The sequence below is a fragment of the Salmo salar genome, chromosome ssa20 (assembly GCF_905237065.1).
Source record: "Salmo salar chromosome ssa20, Ssal_v3.1, whole genome shotgun sequence".
In the NCBI taxonomy this organism is placed as follows: Eukaryota; Metazoa; Chordata; class Actinopteri; order Salmoniformes; family Salmonidae; genus Salmo; species Salmo salar.
Genome location: NC_059461.1, coordinates 69,378,023 through 69,400,280, shown reverse-complemented (window position 1 = coordinate 69,400,280; position 22,258 = coordinate 69,378,023). Strand labels below are relative to the sequence as shown.

Here is a 22,258-nt window from a genome sequence, read left to right as displayed (position 1 = left end):
ATGCACGCTCAAGATTTCAGTTTTTTTGTCTTATTTCTTGTTTGTTTCACAATAAAAAAATATTTTGCATCTTGAAAGTGGTAGGCATGTTGTGTAAATCAAATGATACAAACCCCCCAAAACATCTATTTTAATTCCAGGTTGTAAGGCAACAAAATAGGAAAAATGCCAATGGGGTCAATACTTTCGCAAGCCACCGTAGCTCTCTCTCTCGCTGTGAGGGGAATAACTCCTAACCACACATACTTACAAAGGACTTAATTAACACACTAACAAACGCACACATACATGTGTGCACGGACAGGCGGACACAGATACCCACATAAACATGCACACAAGCACGCAAACACACACACACGGTTCTCTAACAGAAACATACTGTAATGTGCTTTTGGCCATATTAGGTTTATTCCCATGAGAACACACAGAAAACAGATGACATTCCAGCTATGGGAGCAGTTTTTTTTCTCTAATGATAAAGGATCTTTATGTAAATGGAATAAATATGATGCTACAATGTCACAGCGAAATAAAATACATTGATGGGACAAGTGTCCAGAAAAATGCAAATAAATGTTATAGAAGGGGGGAGAAGGGTTAACGTTTAAGAGATTTGTCATTTTAGCTATCATCAATGTATTGGTTGTCAATATCTGTAGAAAATGTTAATTGCAGTTTGCATGCCTAGAAAATACCCTGTATTATTAGCAGTGTATTAAACTTCTTATATCGAGGGGACAGTTCATTATCATGCAAGCTCTGTCACAAACATCCTCAAAATACAACTGTAGAAAATGTGACAAGTAACAGGGTCAAACACTCTCTCAAGCAGAGACAACAGGAGCAGGCTGAGTCCAGACCAGGACTACGGGTAGATTAGAACTGAATCTGGACCTCAAATAATACAGTTTTATTGTTTTTTTTATTTAAAGAGAACTAACCAAAGGTTAAAGAAGAAGAATAGCACTAATAGCTTGTATTATGTCACAGTGCAGGTAAGAAACACTCATGAGCGTAGACATCATTATAAACCTGCTTGTATCATCAGAAGCCTATACACAACACCATGCACTAAAATATGCACCAGTCAGGGGCAGGAGGTGGGACAGGGATGGAGGAAATGGGGGCATATCAGGGTCACAGGACTTGTGCTTATGTATCATGAGTATCAAAATGAGGTACTGCCCGTTCCTCTGGTTCCAATACTGAGGAACTCTCTGGGCCCTGTGTTTTGCTCTAGTATATTCCTCACACGTAATGCGATTAAGCATGACAGTGGAAACGCAAGGGTGATTGGACAAAATGCGAAACGGAGATGATCGAACCCAATACAAAGAGACAGCTTGATCTATAGCTGCGAGCTGAACTGAGCTGAGCTCCACTTCCTGTCTACAGGAATGAAGGAGGGTTAAAGCGCGGCTGCGTACATATTGCCTTCAATTAGGAGTTTCCGTAGTGGAGTAATAACAAAGCGTGATGGGATTGAATATAATGATCTGGTCCGCACATATTCTGTCATTGTGTTAGGTGCAGCAGGGAGCAACGTGGGGAGATATTAGCCAAGAGATGGAATCAATACGTGATCAGCAGAATCAACAACCTCTAAAATGAGGATATTGGATCATTTGTAAGATGTGATATTCACTCATCATGGCTACATGTTCCACTTCAGGTTACAGTATATCACTTGAGCTATTACTAGTGTAATGGAAATATGTGGTCGCCTCAAATATATAAAGACAATACGACCAATCTGGAGTAAGTGTGTGTGTGTGTCTGTGTTTGTGTGTATTTGTGTCTACAAAACAAATATATACTATAGACTGAAACTCTAGAGAAGTATTGCATGGGGAGGGGGGATCTTTGATCTCCAAGCAATGCAATGGAACAAGCTGGCCATTGACTAAATTAAGCATAGTCTTTAGTAACTTTGTCTCTGGTTTGGCTTATCTGAAGTAGTCAGTCCAGTCCGGGCTGGTCTTTCAGAGTTGCAGCTGAGCCGTTGATCTCCCCCCTCTCCCCCTCCTCCCCCTTGTCCACCTCTTTGGAGAGAGGGTTGTGGGTGGACATGGGCTCCAGGGTGTAGGGTTTGGGGAGCTCGGGCGTCAGCAGAGAGAGCGTGGGGAGCAGCTGGCCCTCTCGTACCATAGCGGCTAGCTCTTTAGCACTGCATGACGGCGTGTTGGTCTCGTAGATGTCGTGGAAGCTGTTGTAGTCCACCTCGTAGAAGCCCTTCTCTAGAGACAGGACTGGGGTGAAACGCCAGCCCCACAACACCTCTTTGTCCAGATAAGAGCTCCGGGCCTGGCAGGTCATCCCTGTTAACACACAGGCACGCACACATGTTCACACACACACACACACACACACACACACACACACACACACACACACACACACACACACACACACACACACACACACACACACACACACACACACACACACACACACACACACACACACACACAAAATGAGAGCCAGAAGGAGGGAGGAATAGTAAATTATTCACAAAGAAGGCTCAACTCGAGTCAATAACAGTCTGAGGTCAGAGAGGATCAGTGAGAATAAGGTATGAGGAGCATCAGGACTGAGAGGTCCAAGAAGATGTACTCCACCTGGGATTCTCTGTGTGTCTACACCAATGTCCATGCCTCTGGATCCTCTATCTCATAACCTGATATGAATCCAAAGTGTGCTCTACAAAGTATTATAAGTTCGATCTCACTAACCATACAGCCCTCACTGTAGTGTCCAACATAATAGATGGGGAATATCTATCCACATTGAGTATGTAGACTATACTGCCCTAGCAAGCAAAAGGGCAGTAACTGCACATTTGGTAAAAAATGTGTTAATGACATTTAATACCTGCTTTATCATGTGGACGTACAGTATATCCTGCCTCCATTGTTTTGTGTTTTGGAGAAAATGGGAGGTAATGTTTGCAGTAGCTGCAAAAAAGATACAGTGAAACCAAGGAAAAAAACAGTAACTGCCATCACTAACCTCAGTTAATAACTTTTATCTTTTAGCTTTGGGCTGCAGTGTCTACGGTTTACCTTGGTGTTATTGATTGTTCTTTGCTAATATAAGTATCAAACTATATGAAACTGACAACCACATATAAATAAATCTATGAACACAAGTTTGCAATAATAAATGGTAATGGAAACGTATTCCAGTAGGTGTACCAAGCAAGAAGGCAGGAACTACCATTTAGGGTCAAAGGTCATGTCAGAGGTCAAGGTCAACATGAATAAAAAATAACCTGTTAGTAAGACAACAAATAACCACATTTACAGTGATCTACCTACAACTAATTTGGTTTGACAATAAAAACACTTTAAAGGCATTCTTCTCAGTTCGACTCAATTAGCTCTTTTGCTTGCGAGGGCAGAATACTGGAGGGTCCTCATTGTAATTGACAGCACACAGCGTCCTTGATACACAATCAATTGATCTGCGAAGCCAACTGCTTATTTAGGTAACTGGCATAGGAAAAAAAAATATTGGTGAATCACTGAATAAATATCTCTTGGTCTGTTGGGGAAAACAAAGATCCACCTATCTGCTGTGATCTAGAGCTAAATAACAGCATCTACAGCAGCCTGCTACTCTCCTGCTGTGATTACATCAGGGCATAGTAAATCCATTACTCTGGGTAGGAAGAAGACACAACACTATCTATTATATGAGAAGAGAGAGAAAGATGTGGTATGATCCTGTTGACTCAGCCTGGTCTCATAGACTAGACGTAACATAGTAAACATAAACCGGGATACCAAATTAGTACAAATCTGGTACACCAAATTAATAGGATATGTTACATTTGGTATGGTTACATAAGACAGATGGCTACTTAAGACAAAAAGAAAAGCAGGGTGGTTGGTCGTGGTGGATGGGTGGGCGTACTACACGAATGTCTAGCAACTCAAAGGTTGCTAACGTTAGCAACCTAGCCACCTAGCTAGAATGCTTAACATAACGTACGTTTTGCAAAATCGTAACATATTGCACGTTTATTAAATTCGTAACATATTATACGTTTAGTAAATTCGTAACATATTATATGTTTAATAAATTCGTAACATATAATATGAATTGTAAAATATCATATGAAATGGGTGATAGACAGCCACAAATTAATACATACCACCCAAAAGTAACATATACTAAATGGATATCTCGGACTTACAGACAGAATAATACGAAATACTCTGAGACCTGGTTGGTTGACTGTAACCAGTGTTTGTTCATGTTTCAAATTAAGCAATAAATCCACTTTATAATGTACAATAGCGTTTTCTATACAATTCCAACATCTAGGTTAACATATGAATATATATATATTCATATATTCATATATTAACATATGAATTACATGTGGGCTCGGTGTGCATTATGCAAATGTATTCAGGCTACACAAGTAACCTACAGTACATGTGGTTAGATTAACATGAAATGTTACATGTTGTTACATAATACAAAACAAGATACTATATTTAACACATTCATGAATCAGTTAGTCATTCTATTTTAAGTTTGACACACTCTTCTTTGAAATCACACAGTGAGCAAGAGGTATATTGGAGAAGAATGTTCAGTAAACAGACAAAATGTATTTATCTCTCTCCCTACCCTCCTTCCCTTTCATTATACATAGGACTAAGTTTATTCTCTCATTTAAAGGGATGCATACCCAAGGACATCTTTATATAGATTTCAGCGTTTACACAACAACAAAAATGTCCGAAAATGGAATAAAACAGGAATATTTGGTCTATAAATAAGGTGAAACTGTCTCATCCCCAACTCTTCTGAGAACATTAGAAACAACAGCAGTGCATATAGGCAACAAGAAACATTGCAGGAAGTTATTTTATGACTAGGGTCTTTGGGCGTAGTAACTCCAAAAGCTACTAAAACACAAAAAGTAAACCAGTGCTTATACAGTGGCTTACGAAAGTATTCACCCCCCTTGGCATTTTTCCTATTTTGTTGCCTTACAACCTGGAATTAAAATAGATTTTTGGGGGGGGTTGTATCATTTGATTTACACAACATGCCTACCACTGTGAAGACGCTAAATATTTTTTTATTGTGAAACAAACAAGAAATAAGACAAAAAAACAGAAAACTTGAGCGTTCATAACTATTTGCACATTCTTCAAGGCAAAACTGCTCCAGCTCCTTCAAGTTGGATGGGTTCTGCTGGTGTACAGCAATCTTTAAGTCGATATCACATATTCTCAATTGGATTGAGGTCTGGGCTTTGACTAGGCCATTCCAAGACATTTAAATGTTTCCCCTTAAACCACTCAAGTGTTGCTTTAGCAGTATGCATGCTTAGGGTCATTGTCCTGCTGGAAGTTGAACCTCCGTGCCAGTCTCAAAACTCTGGAAGACTGAAACAGGTTTCCCTCAAGAATTGCCCTGTATTTAGTGCCATCAATCATTCCTTCCTTCAATTCTGACCAGTTTCCCAGTCCCTGCCGATGAAAAACATCCCCACAGCATGATGCTGCCACCACCATGCTTCACTGTGGGGACGGTATTCTCAGGGTGATGAGAGGTGTTGAGTTTGCGCCAGACATAGCGTTTTCCTTGATGGCCATAAAGCTCCATTTTAGTCTCATCTGACCTGAGTACCTTCTTCCATATGTTTGGGGAGTCTCGCACATGCCTTTTGGTGAAAACCAAATGTGTTTGCTTATTGTTTTCTTTAAGCAATGACTTTTTTTGGCCACTCTTCCGTAAAGCCCAGCTCTGTGGCGTGTACGGCTTAAAGTGGTCCTATGGACAGATATTCAAATCTCCACTGTGGAGCATTCAGCTCGTTCAGGGTTATCTTTGGTCTCTTTGTTGCCTCTCTGATTAATTCCCCCCATGCCTGGTCCGTGAATTTTGGTGGGCGGCACTCTCTTGGCAGGTTTGTTGTGGTGCTATATTCTTTCCACTTTTTAATAATGGATTTAATGGTGCTCAGTGGGATGTTCAGAGTTTCTGACATTTTTTTTTATAACCCAACCCTGATCTGTACTTCGCCACATCTTTGTCCCTGATCTGTTTGGAGAGCTCCTTGGTCTTCATGGTGCCACTTGCTTGGTGGTACCCCTTGCTTAGTGGTGTTGCATACTCTGGGGCTTTTCAGAACAGGTGTGTATATATACTGAGATCATGTGACAGATCATGTGACCCTTAGATTGCACACAGGTGGACTTTATTTAACTAATTATGTGACTTCTGAAGGTAATTGGTTGCACCAGATCTTATGTAGGGGCTTCGTAGCAAAGGGGGTGAATACATATGCAATCACAACTTATCAGTTTTTATTTTTTAGAATTTTTTGAAACAAGTTGTTTTTTAAATTTCACTTCACCAATTTGGATTATTTTGTGTATGTCCATTACATGAAATCCAAATAAAAATCCATTTAAATTACAGGTTGTAATGCAACAAAATAGGAAAAACGCAAAGGGGGATGAAAATGTTTGCGAGGCTCTGTAGCATGTTGTTCACCACAATTTCTCTACAGCTCTTCTCAGAGTTGGGATTGGAATAATCCATGGGCTTTTATAACACTACGCCACGGTGGTCTCTACCCAACCCTCCCCTCCATTCCCATCCACAGTCACTTCTCAGGGCCATCAAACTTGAAGAGGCATGTGTGGGAGAGGGATGTCACCTCTCTGCATCATTCATTTAGCATCCAGCAGCAGCACAACAGAGCCTATTCACTCACATACTGGACCTTGATCCATCTTAAGCCTGAGAGTCAATAGAACACTGGAATGTGTTTCTGGCCCCTTAAAAACACCAGCCAGCACCTCAACATCAGGGTTCCTCTGGCTATTTCTATCTAGAGAGCTGTGTGTGTGCTGCCTGACAGTGAGTTCAGCTGACACAATGGAAGGCTCATACGCATGTACGCATGCCCGCACACACACCACTTGGTAACACAGTTTCTCTGGACCCCCGCAAAGTCTTTTAATGCCAAAGAATACAGTCAGTCCATCCTCAAAACCCTAGCTTAGAAGGGGTTGTTTCATTATGCAGTGTACTATTTATATCTATATATCGTAATTAGCTGCTATTTATAAACTTTTTATGAAAATTACACATCAAATAGCCTAACAATGTGGAAAAAAAGTAGTCGGCTTAAGTATAAATTCAGCCACTATTTACTGTTGAACTCAGTGAGTTTTGTCTGGCTTATAGCCTACACCAGTGGTTCCCAAACATTTTATAGTCCCGTACCCCTACAAACATTCAGCTGCATACCCCTTCTAGCACCAGGGTCAGCGCACTCTCAAATATTGTTTTTTGCCATCATTGTAAGCCCGCCACACATACACTATACGATACATTTAATAACATAAGAATGAGTGTGAGTTTTTGTCACAACCCGGCTCGTGGGAAGTGACAAAGAGCTCTTATAGGACCAGGGCACAAATAATAATATAATAATAATCAATAATTTTGCTCTTTATTTAACCATCTTACATATAAAACCTTATTTGTTCATAAAAAAAATTGAAAAATTCACCACAGATTAATGAGAAGGGTGTGCTTGAAAGAATGCACATAACTCGGCAATGTTGGGTTGTATTGGAGAGAGTCTCAGTCTTAAATAATTTTTACACACAGTCTGTACCTGTGTTTAGTTTTCATGCCAGGGAAGGCCAAGAATCCACTCTCACATCCCAGAGTTGCCTCTTCACTGTTGATGTTGAAACTGGTGTTTTGCAGGTACCATTTAATGAAGCTGCCAGTTGAGGACTTGTGAGGCGTCTGTTTCTCAAACTAGACACTCTAATGTACTTGTCCTCTTGCTCAGTTGTGCACCGGGGCCTCCCACTCCTCTTTCTATTCTGGTTAGTTCCAGTTTGCGCTGTTCTGTGAAGGGAGTAGTACACAGCATTGTACGAGATCTTCAGTTTCCTGGCAATTTCTCACATGGAATAGCCTTCATTTCTCAGAACAAGAATAAATTGACGAGTTTCAGAAGAAAGTTATTTGTTTCTGGCATTTTGAGCCTGTAATCGAACCCACAAATGCTGATGCTCCAGATACTCAACTAGTCTAAAGAAGGCCAGTTTTATTGCTTCTTTAATCGACACAACAGTTTTCAGCTGTGCTAACATAATTGCAAAAGGGTTTTCTAATGATCATTTAGCCTTTTAAAATGATAAACTTGGATTAGCTAACACAACGTGCCATTGGAACACAGGAGTGATAGTTGCTGATGATGGGCCTCTGTATGCCTATGTAGATATTCCATTAAAAAAATCTGCCGTTTCCAGCAACAATAGTAATTTACAACATGAACAATGTCTACACTGTATTTCTGATCAATTTGATGTTATAATGGACAAAAAATAGTTTTCTTCAAAAACAAGGACATTTCTAAGTCACCCCAAACTTTTGAATGGTAGTGTAGGTACGTGGTTGCAAAGGGCATCAGTGTCTTGCCAAGGCAGGATACTCTGAGCGCAGCCCAATCCAGAAATCTGGCAGTGGCTTCTGATTAAATTACATTTACACAGAACCGCTTGTTGCAATTCCGATGAGGCTCTCTTGTTCAGATATCGGTAAGTGTGCTGGAGGCAGGGCATGAAAGGGATAACGAATTCAGTTGTTTGTGTCATCTGTTTTGGGAAAGTAATTGCGCACCCAACTCACTCAGGTGCTTTGCTATATCACATTTGACATTGTCTGTAGGCTTGAGTTCATTTTCACACAAAAAAATCATACAATGATGGAAAGACCTGTGTGTTGTCAGGCATTCCCTTGGCTGCAAGAGCCTCTCGGTGGATGTTGCAGTGTACCCAAGTGGCGTCGGGAGAAGTGCTTGCACGTGTGTTACCGCTCCACTATGTCTCCCTGTCATGGCTTTTGCGCGATCAGTACAGATAGCAACACATTTTGACCACCAAAGTCCATTTGATGTCACAAAGCAGTTCAGTGCTTTAAAATTACCCTCTCCTGTTGTCCTGGTTTCCAGTGGTTTGCAGAAAAGGATGTCTTCCTTATTTTACCCCCAATGAACGTAACAGACATATACCAGGAGCTGTGCCAGGCCCGCCACGTCTGTTGACTCATCCAGCTGTAACGCATAGAATTCACTGGCTTGTATGCATAGCAGTAATTGTTTCAAAACATCTACTGCCATGTCACTGATGCGTTGTGAAACAATGTTGTTTAATGAAGTCCTTGTCTGTATAGTTTTTTGGGCCTTTTCCCCCAGCATTGTCCCAGCCATATCTGCGGCAGCAGGAAGAATTAAGTCCTCCACAATAGTATGGGCTTGCCTGTCCTAGCCACTCGGTAGCTCACCATATAAGACACTTCTAGCCCCTTCTTATTAATGGTATCTGCTGCACATCTTCCTACTCAAAAGTCATCTTAATTCTTGCTCAAAAAAGTCCTGTGGCTTAATTTTCAAATTGGCATGTTTTGTTTCTATATGTCTGCACAAAGGTGAAGGTTTCATTGAGTTGTGAGATAGTACCTTTGCACATATAGCACACTGGGGTTGAGGAGTGGCACTACTCCCAATATAAGTGAACCCCAAATCAATGTAGTTCTCATCATATTTGCACCTCTTCGATGGTCCAACGTCCCTGTCTGTTGTTCGGTGCTTTCCCGGATAAGGGGGCAGTATCTCTTCGGCTGCATCAGATTCACAAATGTCAGTGTCAATGCTAGCTGGGCTAACAACAAATGTAGAATTACTGATGCTAGCATTGGATGTGCTCGTGGAAGCAGTACAACTTGTGTTGTCGACAGGTGCTGGTGTAGTATTGCTGGTAGTAGCAATACTACCAGTGGAGCTGGTATGTGTCTCTACGGACGCGGGCCTTACTTTATTTAACAATTAATGAATTTTTGAGCAAACGGAATAAGCAGCAACTCCGTTTGGCTACATACGGACCGTTAGTGGAATTCCCGTGAGGGAGTAACGGTTGATGCAATTGGATGTTCATTATTTGACTAGGCTACCTGTATTTGACATTGTGTTGTTATTTCGCTGAACACTAGATGGTTGATTTTTGGGGGGCAGTGAAACGAGCCTAGTCAGGCGAGAAATTAACCTCACCAAAATGTATAGCCCCATTGGAAAATATTAATGGACTGTTTGAAAATGTGAAGATAAAAAAAAAAAAAAAAAAGATAAATCACATTTTTATTTGGCGTACCCCCAACGGCATTGGGGTGCGCATACTGTGGAGGTACGCCTACCCCAGTTTGGGAATACCTAGCCTACACAAATGGGCTGCAATATTCAAGGCAAATTAAATTAAATCAAATTAAATCCTACTTGAGAGACTCACCGGGTCTCCTGATGTCCTGCTTTTTTGTGTGCAAATGTTTTGAGTGACTGTTGATATTGCAACCACACAATTCAAATGCCGGTTCACCAGTATGAACGAAATCGCAAACCGCTTTTTTTTGTTCAAGCCCTCAAGAACTGTTATCTGCTAAATATGATAATCTGTTTGCATCTGCTAATTTATCGGCTGTCCAATGTCCAGACAACCTGTCCCCAGAGCTTCCTATACAGTTAATCTCTTTCCGTAGCATGTTGAGACCAGCAATTAAGGCGAATGTGAGGCTCAATTAAAGATGTTGTAGAACTGCTGTATTTTAAGCTCTCTTCTGCCCATTTTCCCTGATGTTGCTACGGCAGTCAAGCTGTTTTTATCATCCCTGTAACTTCTGTGGAGAGATTGAGAGACTAAAACTCGTAAAGAACTAACTAAGAATCATTAGGCTCTTGGTCTGATATGCACTTTTGAACACCTGAGTACGCTCCACTCATTGCACTGGAGCTGTCCTATCCTTAGGCAACGGCATTTGTTCACCGACAGAGCTCGTGCAATGAGTGGAGCGTACTCAGGTGTTCAAAAGTGCATATCAGACCAAGAGCCTAATGATTCTTAGTTCTTTACGAGTTTGTTCACCCCCCCCCGGCTGTCCGGTACGCCAGTGACACACACACACACACACACACACACACACACACACACACACACACACACACACACACACACACACACACACACACACACACACACACACACACACACACACACACACACACACACACACACACACACACACACACACAGGATGACAGCTGGTAACACAATGCAGGCTGTATGGGGACACAAAACACCTTGTTTTCTCTTGTGCATTGCAATACTTGCTGACGTGTGTTTTCTGTTCAGTTTGTCAGGGAGGATTAAAATGGTTATTAGCTTAGCTTGGCTTGAATTTTAAATGTAGAGGCTCTCATAAGATGTTAATTTGTGATATTGTATTTGAAGCAGGTTCTAATAAATAGTGTATGGACATTTTAATAATATATGTGCTGTGAGAATGATAATCAGTGTATCGTACAAGACTATTTGATGTCTTCTCTTTATATCTGTTACAATGACAAAGACATTGACATAATATTCTTTGACATTAATTAATGTTTTCTAATTATCTGAAATGCTCAAGGCGAGAGAGAAATTAAAGTTGTCAGTGATATAAGCTGCTGACTCAGTGTTTTTGTCCAATCTACAGTGTGGTAAGGTCATTAGCATGAAATTGAAGCTGTTCCAATCCCTCATCACCTCATAATATCTTGCCTCTGTCAGAATTCAGAATGCTGTAGCATTCTATCTGCAGGCGGCTCATACCTTATAGACTGTGTGTATGAGTGTTTATATGACAGGCTCTGTTGACAGCAGCAGCAAATGTCAGATTTTATTTTTGTCAATGAGATTATGCTTATGCAATCAGATGCTTGCTGAAGGGCTATAAATGTCCACACTGCAAAAAATGTACACGAAAAGGGCAGTTTACTGTACTTCAAGAGATGGAGATGTGTTTTGCATTGGTGGCTGTTTATCATCTGCTTGGCTATAGGAATGGATCCCACTAACCATCCAAATGATTCCCCTATTAGTCTGAAAATCCTTACTGTCTGTCAACAGCACATTAACTACCGTACAAGCCGAGTAATTTATCACTGCAGCAGATGATGTACCCCATATAGAATCTATCTAGCCATAACAGAGCAGGCTAACAAACCTTTGTAATGACATCAATTCAAAAGTTGCTGCACCAATGGGGTTACTGTAATGGTGTCTTTGACCTTATAATAAATCCACTGGTTAACTCTAAGTAATGCAAAAAAAAAGTGAGCCATCATTACCCAATTTAGATACTGTGGGCTTCGATCCAACAGTAAGAGTTGTAGACCTATGCTTTCTCTGGCTTATAGCCAATACCAAGATGACTGATCACTTGGGCCATTCGTCAGATGCAGTACAGTTGTAATTTACACAAAGTCCACAAAATCAATGTCATTAGCAAGAGCCGACTATATCCCCCGTAGAATTGATTTCCTCTCCTGCAGATTAACAGCATTTAATGCAAAATGGTTGAAGGCCACAATTCCCAGGTCAGGAGATGTCCTTCTGTTAATTCCTGTGAGAAAAACGTGTGATTGCTAAAAACAAACTTTAGTATCATGACATGGTGGGGGAGGGGTCAGAATTACTCAATAATCAGTGATTGCCATGACGACACGGTCCAGTCTGCCATGCTCTTACTGGTCAAGAGGAAAGTGATGCGATTTAATGCCTGTGTCTAGGCATCAGGCACAGTGTGAGTGTGATGGTTGACTACTGGTGGTATGAAAAGACAAATTAAATAAATCCCCCCCAAAAAATAGAGCAGAAATGTTCAGATGTATGAAAGGCAGTGGCAGATCAAATGAGTGGTTGGTGAGTTCTGTATTTTAAAAACAGGGGAGGTTAAAACGCAGACAGAAAATCCTCTGTCCACCGATTCAAATATTCCTAATTATGCTGCTGTGTTTTTCTTGTAGTCACTGCATTTAAACTGCATTTACATGATGGGGAGAAATATGTCTGTTATAAAAAGATGTTCTGCGTTTTTGACACAAAGACTCCTTGTCTAATCTATTTACATACATTTTTTGTCATTTAGTAGACACTCTTATCCAGAGCAACTTACAGCAGCAATTTGGGTTAAGTGCCTTGCTCAAGGGCACATCAACACATTTTTTACCTAGTCAGCTCAGGGATTCAAACCATTAACTATTCAGTTACTGGCCCAAACCTCTTAACCGCCAGGCTACCTACATACACTTCAAACAGACATGTCCCACCAGACACCCCACAATGGGTTTCTTCACGGTACCCAAACCAAAATTAATGATTTTGACCAGATTTAATGCGTCACCCAGTTATTTATAGAGCCATGCTATTGTGTAATGCTCTGCCACCAGAGGTTACTCAGGCAAAAAGCAAGCTTAGTTAAAAAAAAAACAGATTAAAAAGACATCTTGTATCACAGATCCTCTCCTCTTTCTAAAGATCTAATTTAACTGTACTGCATATAGGAATATTAATATGTGTATATATGAATAGTAGTCCCAGTCGGTATTAGATAGAACGTCGTGGACCCGTTCGCCTGTGGGGAAAACAACCTGTGGTTACCTAGGTTACCCAATTGCCTCACAGCTAAAACGTTTGTTTTTTCAAACACAATTTTCTTGTTGTCTGCTTGTTTAGAATATTATAAAACTACATTAAAGAAAAGTAAAACAGGTCTAAATATTACTTTTCAACATTGCCTGTTCTCGAGCGTTCTCTGCACTTAGAAAAACCTAATATTGTAGAGCTTTTCTTATGTCCCTTTTCATGACGGCGCTTGCAGCCACGTGAGTGAGTGCTAGTTAGCTACCGACTGGAACAATAAGCTAGCCAAAACCAACAACTCAAACAAACAGACTATACCGCTACAATTAGTAAGTGGAGTTACAAACGGACTATTCTAAACAATTTCCCACCAATATGCTAGGTGGCTAATGCTACTTCCTGACATTGCATACAGTATTCAGGGTAAACAACAGACTGCTGCAACCTGATTGGCTGAGCCACTCCAGTATGGTGGTGGAAAAAGGGGATTCATGAAGAAAGTATGCATATTTTCCCCGTTTTGTTCCACCTTCTCGCCATTAAATCGAGTTAAGGAGGAAATTGACGTCTTTGCTGCCTGAATGGAGAATGTTTTATGTACGAACCGGTCCATGGGGATACGAGTGTATAGTAGGCTGCATACATTCCCTTTGGACTGTAAGATGAAGCAACTCAATATCGCCATCTGCCTGCCTTTGGGCTAGGCCTTCATCAAGGAGCACAAATAAATAATTGCATCATTGTATCTTTGTACACCCTGACGAAGGCCATGCTGCCGAAATGCGTCATTTAAATGAGTTTTAAAATATTTGTTCCATTGAACATGCCATACAAATAAAGGCATTGTAATTACTTGAAGAGTGCCTTGTTTCTCCTTTCTTTTTAAAAACATTCACTAGGAAGAAGAAAAATCATGACCCTACGGAATAATGTAAGCTAGTGACATGTAGAATGCATTGTATTTAGATTACTGCATTATAATCTGTCCTTGAACAAAGGCCAATACACAATGCGTTAGGCTTGCACATACAGTGTTTACCTGAGTGGACTAATTCACCACAGGAACATATTAGGAGCAAATAAGGAATTAGCAGTGGAGTGTGGCCAGGGCTGTACACGTGTCGTCATTCCCTCTGCTACTGTGATAAATAAGCAGATTTCCTCAATCAATAATCAATACAAAGACTTCCAAGGCTACCAGGAAGCTAGCTGGGGATCTCGTGAATGCAAATAGTTCAAGTCTCTGGGATGCAACTCACTAGGCATGGGACAGTTTTTTACAGTTTGAATTTAAATGTAAAAAAAAAGGTTTAATCTCCCTTTCCTGGCTTTTTTACAGACGTGTATAAAAAGGTGGTTCTGTGTTATTGGTGGTAACATTCCAGAGAAGAGAATACGTTAGCCAGGCCAGTACTGTCTGCAACCCTCCTGGAGCGGTTTCTTTCATTACTGCAACACCTCTCCCTAAACACAGACCAGCGTGGGAGGCTAACGCTCCTTCCTTTTACAAACAAACATCTCAAAGAGGCCTCCCTGATGCACCAACATAGGGGAGATGCGGGCCTCAGTATGGATGTGGAAACATTTGCCTACCTGCAACAACCTTCCAAATAAAGACCCTGCCCGCTGTTCTTTTTTGGGTCATTTGTCTTTGTCGAAAATGACATAGATGGTCATGGTAACAGGAAATAACCTATGCTCTCAAAAAGCTATATTTTTTATTTTTTAAATGGTCTCTTATGAAACTAGAACAGCCATATTTACCCGAGTTGGTAAATATATTTATTACTGTATATGCAGATCCAAACCACATGGTACCTTTAGAAATTGTGTTTGTATGGGTTGGAAATTGTCTGGTTTGTTGAATGAAAGACATGACATGATCAATGAATATGAAGAACCACAATGGATTTACTGAACAGACAAGAATTGAAATGGAACTGACCAAGGCCCTATTCAGAAACAACACCTAGCTGTCCCCTACCCCCTATGCACCAGTGTAGATGCAAAATTATTGGTCAATTCCACCAAGCCAATCAGAAGACAAGGTGGCGCTACTACCATATTGCTTATATAACTATCTAATTGTTTCAGGTCTACATGAGGGGTCTATGGGCTAGGGGTCCAATACACTAGTGAACTTCACTCAGATGACCACTAACCTGGTGCCCTATACTCTGGTGACCTATTAGCCTTGGTTCAAGAGGACGTACCCGTAGCTTCGACCATGCCCTCCAGGATGACCACGATCTCAAACTCCTCCTTATCCATCTGTGCCTGGGACAGCTCCCAGAAGGGGCTCTTCTCGTTGATCTCGTGGGAGATTATGAGTGGGGAGACCAGGAAGAGCCGGTCGTCTCCCGTGTCGAAGCCGATGTTGATGTCCGTCTGGTTGAGAGGGATGAACTCCCCCTCCTTGGTCTGCTGTGAGCGGATCAGCTTGGCCCGGATGGAGGCCTCCACAATGTGGGAGTTGCGCAGGTCCCCGACTCTGAACATGAGACACAGCTTGTTGTCCCGCACAGAGATCACCGCCTTGTGGGAGAACATGAGCGTCTCGGCGCGGTTTTTGGGCTGGGAGATCTTCACGAACATGCAGCCCACCATCATGGCATTGACGATGGAGCCCAGGATGGCCTGGATCAGCAGCAGGATGATGCCCTCAGGGCACTTCTCTGTGATGACGCGGTAGCCATAGCCAATGGTGGTCTCCGTCTCGATGGAGAAGAGGAAGGCTGAAACGAAACTGTTGAGGTTCTCAACGCAGGGGGTCCAGCCCTCCTCATCGCTGTGCCACAGGTCCCCTCGGATCAGGGCGATGATGTACCACAGCAGGCCGAAGAACAGCCAGTTGACCACGTACACCAGAGTGAAGATGAAGAGGCTGAAGCGCCAGCGCAGGTCTACCAGGGTGGTGAATAGGTCGCTAAGGTAACGGTAGGTCTCCTGCACGTTACCGTGGTGAACGTTGCACTTGCCGTCTTTCTGCACATAGCGTTGCCGGGGCTTCTTGATGGGGTCGGCGATGAGGTGGGTGCGCTCGGTGGAGATCTGGGCCTCCCGCATGTGTTTGGGTAGCTTTTGCACCTGGAGAGACAGAGAGGAAGAGAGACAGTTCCGCTGAGACGTTGGTCACAATATCATTGTCTTCCGTAGTTAATGTGTGGAGCCAGGAGTGACCTGTTCAGGAAAAACACTGGGCCCTCGTTACAGTCTATCGCTAGAGACCATTGTTTTTCCTGGTCAGGTCAAAAGGTCAGCAAAAATGTCTGCCTCTATTCATGTGCAATGTCCTCATATTACCCTTGTTGCTACAATGTGTGAAACGTCCTCATATTACCCTTCTTGCTACAATGTGTGAAATGTCCTCCTATTACCGTTGTTGCTAAAATGTGTGAAATGTCTTCATATGTCTGTGGGAAATGTCTGTGTGGAATTTCCTCATATTACCCTTGTTGCTACAATGTGTGCATTGCAGTGCTGTCACACTGTCATGTTATATGAGAAAAAACACATTCTCAACCTTTTAAGTAATTGCTTTGACTTCATCCTCAACCACCTTCAACTGCCACCCTCATTGGGGTACGTGCAATGCCGTCGGGGGTACGCCAAATAAAAACGTGATTCACATTTAAAAACAGTGCATTTATATTTTCCAACAGGGCTATACATTTTTGTGAGGTTTTTTTCTTGCCTGAGTAGCCTTGTTTCACTGGAGAAAAAAAAATTAAACCATCTAATGTTCAGCGAAATAACAACACAATGTCAAATACAGGTAGCCTAGTCAAATAATTAACTTCCAATCACATTAACTGTTACTCTCTCGCGGGAATTCCACTGACGGTCCGTATGTAGCCAAACGTAGCTGCTGCTCATGTTGGTATCTGTACTGATGGCGCAAAAGCCATGACAGCTAGACATAGAGGAGTGGTAATGCGCGTGCAAGCAGTTGCTCCCGACGCCACTTGGGTACACTGCAGCATCCAGCGAGAGGCTCTTGCTACCAAGGGAATGCCTGACAGCATGAAAGACATTTTGGACATTACAGTGAAAATGGTTAACTTTGTTAAAGCAAGGCCCCTGAACTCTCGTGTATTTTCTGCACTATGCAATGATACGGGCAGCGACCATGTGACTCTTTTACAACATACTGGTTATCAAGGGACAAAGTATTGACACGTTTCTTTGAATTGAGAGACGAGTTTAAAGTTTTCTTTACTAACCATAATTTTCACTTGTCTGACCGCTTGCATGATGACGAGTTTCTCATATGACTGGCCTATCTGGGTGATGTTTTTTCCTCGCCTGAATGATCTGAATCTAGGATTACAGGGAGTCTCTGAAACTATATTCAATGTGCGGGACAAAAGTGAGGCTATGATTAAGAAGTTGGAATGCTTCTCTGTCTACATTAACAAGGACAACACACAGGTCTTTCCATCGTTGTATGATTTTGTGTGTGCAAATGAACTCAAGCTTACGGACAATGTCAGATGTGATATAGCGAAGCACCTGAGTGAGTTGGGTGCGCAATTACGCAGGTACTTTCCCGAAACGGATGACACAAACAACTGGATTCGTTATCCCTTTCATGCCCTGCCTCCAGTCCACTTACCGATATCTGAACAAGAGAGCCTCATCAAAATTGCAACAAGCAGTTCTGTGAAAATGTAATTTAATCAGAAGCCACTGCCAGATTTCTGGATTGGGCTGCGCTCAGAGTATCCTGCCCTGGCAAATTGCGCTGTTAAGACACTGATGCCCTTTGCAACCATGCACCTATGTGAGAGTGGATTCTTGGCCCTCACTAGCATGAAAACTAAATACAGGCAGAGACTATGTGTGGAAAATGATTTAAGACTGAGACTCTCTCCAATACAACTCAACATTGCAGAGTTATGTGCATCCTTTCAAGCACACCCTTCTCATTCATCTCTGGTGAGTTATTCACCATTTTCGATGAACAAATAAGGTTTTCTATGTAAAATGGTTAAATAAAGCAAAATTATTGATTATTATTATATTATTATTTGTGCCGTGGTCTAATAAGAACTCTTTGTCACTTACCATGAGCCGTGTTGTGCCAAAAACTCACACTCATTCTTATGTTTAATAAATGTATCGTATAGTGTGTGTGTGGCAGGCTTACAATGATGGCAAAAAAACTATATTTGAGAGTGCGCTGACCCTGGTGCTAGAGGGGTATGCAGCTGGAGGTTGAATGCTTGAAGGGGTACCGGACTATAAAAAGTTTGGGAACCGCTGCCCTGGCTAATTGAAGTTAAGGGTCCTGATACTGTAGCTGCACTGCTCCCATAACATTGTGTGAGATAGTGTCTCTCCAAGCACATGGTGCATCATGACTGTGGGAGGGAAAAGAGAGAGAGACCACAAGGGTATGGGGCCTTCATTCCTCACTGTTGGCCCAGCTCCAGACAGGCGATTTGTTTCCACAGCTGCGCCTCTCCTGTACCTCACTCCCTATGGGACACTGGCAGGCCTGGATAGGAACATAGGAGGCTGCTAATCTAGCCTTTTTTTTTGCAACCTGCATTGAGTATAATTCAGATCCAGCTCCAAAACTGATATAATGGCTCCCAATGTTCAATTGAAGGAATTCAAATTAAAGACATGACCTTGAAAATACATGCTATAGTCCTGCAAATTATTTAAATATAGATCTGAATACTGTAAGCAGGTTTCCATTGACCCAGGTTTATTCGACAAAAGTGAAACAAAAAATAATTGTGACACTTAATGGAAACAGCAGATATAGCAGGAATTTTGTAAAGATCTACAACATTTTTATCCATTCGACAGGGGTCAAGCAATAAACGTTATATATTGTGACAAATTATGATGGAAAAAGGGTTTTTCGAATAAATGCTTGCCGAATAATTTTGAAGGTACACAGGGCACGTGACGTCAACACGTAACGATGAAGCCCCACTCCACATTTAATTCGAAATGCCTACTGCCTGTTAAATCTATCTTTGCAGGAACCTTGTCCTGACCCTTTGACTTTTGTGGTTGACTGAATGCAAGTTTCACCATCCAATTATTTCAGATCTACAGGTGTGCAAGTTTTACCATGGCACGGACCGTGGCGATACGTTGACACGAGAATTATTAGAATATGGTAAATATTTGTAAATTCTTGCATTCTATCCATGCTGGCTTTCGTGGACTACCTGAGACATGAAACGGATAGGTGGGAGGGCAAACAGCCTGTCACCAATTTATTAATCCGCAATTTGCCTAAATAGGTAATGGAAATACATCAACCACTTCATTTTTAATCAACACTGTAGATTTTTTTTAGCTGTGATGTCATTTCGGCCAGCTGTTTTTATTGACACAAGATAGTTAAATTGAAACGCACCATAGCAGACAATTGTCAAACCTATTTTCTATGAAAATGTTATAAATGTCGACAAAAAAATCACTGGACAAGTTAATGGAAACATAGCTACTGTTTGAAATTCTAGCTAGGGACTCTTCATTGTAGTTCTATAAACACACACACATTAGGAGAGTATTCCATGTATCAGATGTTGCTGTATTGATATATTATATAGTAATGAAAGGTTTGACAGTGAAGTGAAAGACAACACCCATTGACCAATACAGCAATTAGTCACTCAATGACATTGGGATCCTGTGACGTGTGTTTGGGAGAAAGCAGGGGTTACTTGAAAATGTAATGTCTTCATTTAATTTGAGCCATTTTTCTACAGCAGGAAAATAATCATATAGCAACAGGAAATGTGAATTATTATGTGGATTAGAATGGACATTTAGGGGTAGGGGTTGCTACATTTTTCGTACATTTCAAAGTGGAAATTACAAACTTCAGAATCCTTTTTAAACCTTGAATACACTACAAATTTTACATTTCCTGCATTGCAAGTTATCCTGCAACAGGGTGAACAAATTAAGATCCTACATCTGTACCTGTACAGTCCTAAATCAAAAACAATGGACCTATTCTTTTCCATTTGAGAGTGTTAAAGAAATTCCTAATTGAGTGATTGATGAAGCCATCACAGACAGTGCTACAGTAGTGCAGCCAGCCCAGAGTCAATGACGTCCCCCGGGCGGATACTCCATAAACAAATTAATTAGCAGTTGCTGTGTGCTGGTGTTTTTCCACAATTGGTTTGCCTTACCACACTCAGGAAGAATAAATTAAATCGCCTCTGGAATAAAGACAAATAACCTGGGCTATTTCACCATCCATTATCAGGACATGTGAGTCGTTTTCTCACAAGCATCCTCTCTTTCCCTCTTCATGGTAGTGGGCTGAACCATCTATCCTCTTCCACAGAGACAGTCAGGCACATGATCACCCTTCTTATAGGAAACTCATGATCCACAATGTTTCCCCCTCGTCCCCTTATATTTTTCCCTTACACCAGACACTTCCCATCTTTCACCACCCCCTCTTTCTTTCCCTCTTCCTCGCTCTCTCTCTACCTCCCAGCAGTGTCACACAGGACAATTGGGGGAGGGAGAGGAATGTGTGTGTGTATGGAAAACATGTTCTTACTGCTGTGGGTGTGACTCCTATCTCCATGTCGTGGTCCATGTGGACTCGAGAATCTCCTGCCATCCTCAGGTGGAGCTCAACACCTGTGGGGAGAGAGGGAGATGGAGATTCAACAAGCTGCGAATATCCAATGAATTCAGCATTTCACTTTCATTAACGCACAGAATTACGCATCAATCAAATCTCAACAATAGATTGTTTTTCACAATTTATCCCCTAAGATCAATCAGAAAAAATCAAGGATCAGGAAAAATTCTGCATAGTCAATACTGCATTGACTGATAACCCTGCAAAAAAAATAGTTCTCTACACATATCATGTCAATCACTTTAACAAAATCAATATTATTATGCCAGTCATCTGTTTGAATAGGAGCCACAACTAACAGTGAGCCTGAATCTTAACAATGCATGCTCAGGTCTCCATTTTCATGTCAAATCTAGGCTAAAACAGTATGTTCCAACAACCACACTAGCATTCCATTAAGAATGCAAATCCAGTACATTACTCCATGCTACAGTAGGTGGTATGTGAGGACAGTGAAGTCAGTAGTGAGGACATTAGAACAGAGCCTCAGTTCATCATAATAAGACAGACCTTTATCACCAACACAGAATGCTAATGTGTGGATTAACTCTGGACTCACATGAGAAATTGGACTCACTCTGTTAGCTAATTTGTAATCTCTGAATGAAGCAGTCTCAGCTGTCAGTAGCTACCGTGTTCAACCTTTGTTATTCCCCTGAGGAGGAGAGGAGGAGAACACATCAGTGCCAGGACGCTGCCTGGGCTGAACACCAACCCAACTGTTAAAAGCCCTGATGCTGCACGGACAAGCTGACCACTACTTGAATCACAATAATCACCAGCCTGGACCCTTCACAATCTGTCCACAGCAGATTTTTATGTCTTAATTTCTTTGTTTAAACTTCCCATGTGCCTACAATAATAACTTTCGCTTTTTTTGAAGTAACACCATGAAATGTGATTTGATGTAGTTTCGAAGACTTCTTTTCAAACAGTAAATGCGGTTTCTTTGTTGTTGTTTTGGGTCTTTTGGTGTAATACATTGATCTAGTGACAGACTGCAGTATCTGTGCTCTGATTTTAATGTGCTAGAAATTGTATTTTTAAACATCAATTGCGTACTCAAACCGACAGAGAGAAAACAAATTATGAATAATATTTTTTGGCAATAGGGTTA

The 22,258-nt window shown here is 41.4% G+C and overlaps 1 protein-coding gene across 1 annotated transcript in view; it reads right to left on the bottom strand.

Moving 5' to 3' along the window:
- Positions 1-386: 386 nt before the first annotated feature.
- The window catches only part of kcnj5 (potassium inwardly rectifying channel subfamily J member 5), a 37,790-nt gene continuing 15,918 nt past the window's right edge, over positions 387-22,258 (bottom strand). Inside the window, exons 2-4 of the mRNA XM_014162812.2 lie at positions 21,055-21,137; positions 15,719-16,592; positions 387-2,318 (exon numbers count right to left, since the gene is read on the bottom strand). Coding sequence (XP_014018287.2) covers positions 1,960-2,318; positions 15,719-16,592; positions 21,055-21,137 — 1,316 coding nt within the window. The 3' untranslated portion in view covers positions 387-1,959. The remainder of the gene's footprint in view (positions 2,319-15,718; positions 16,593-21,054; positions 21,138-22,258) is intronic.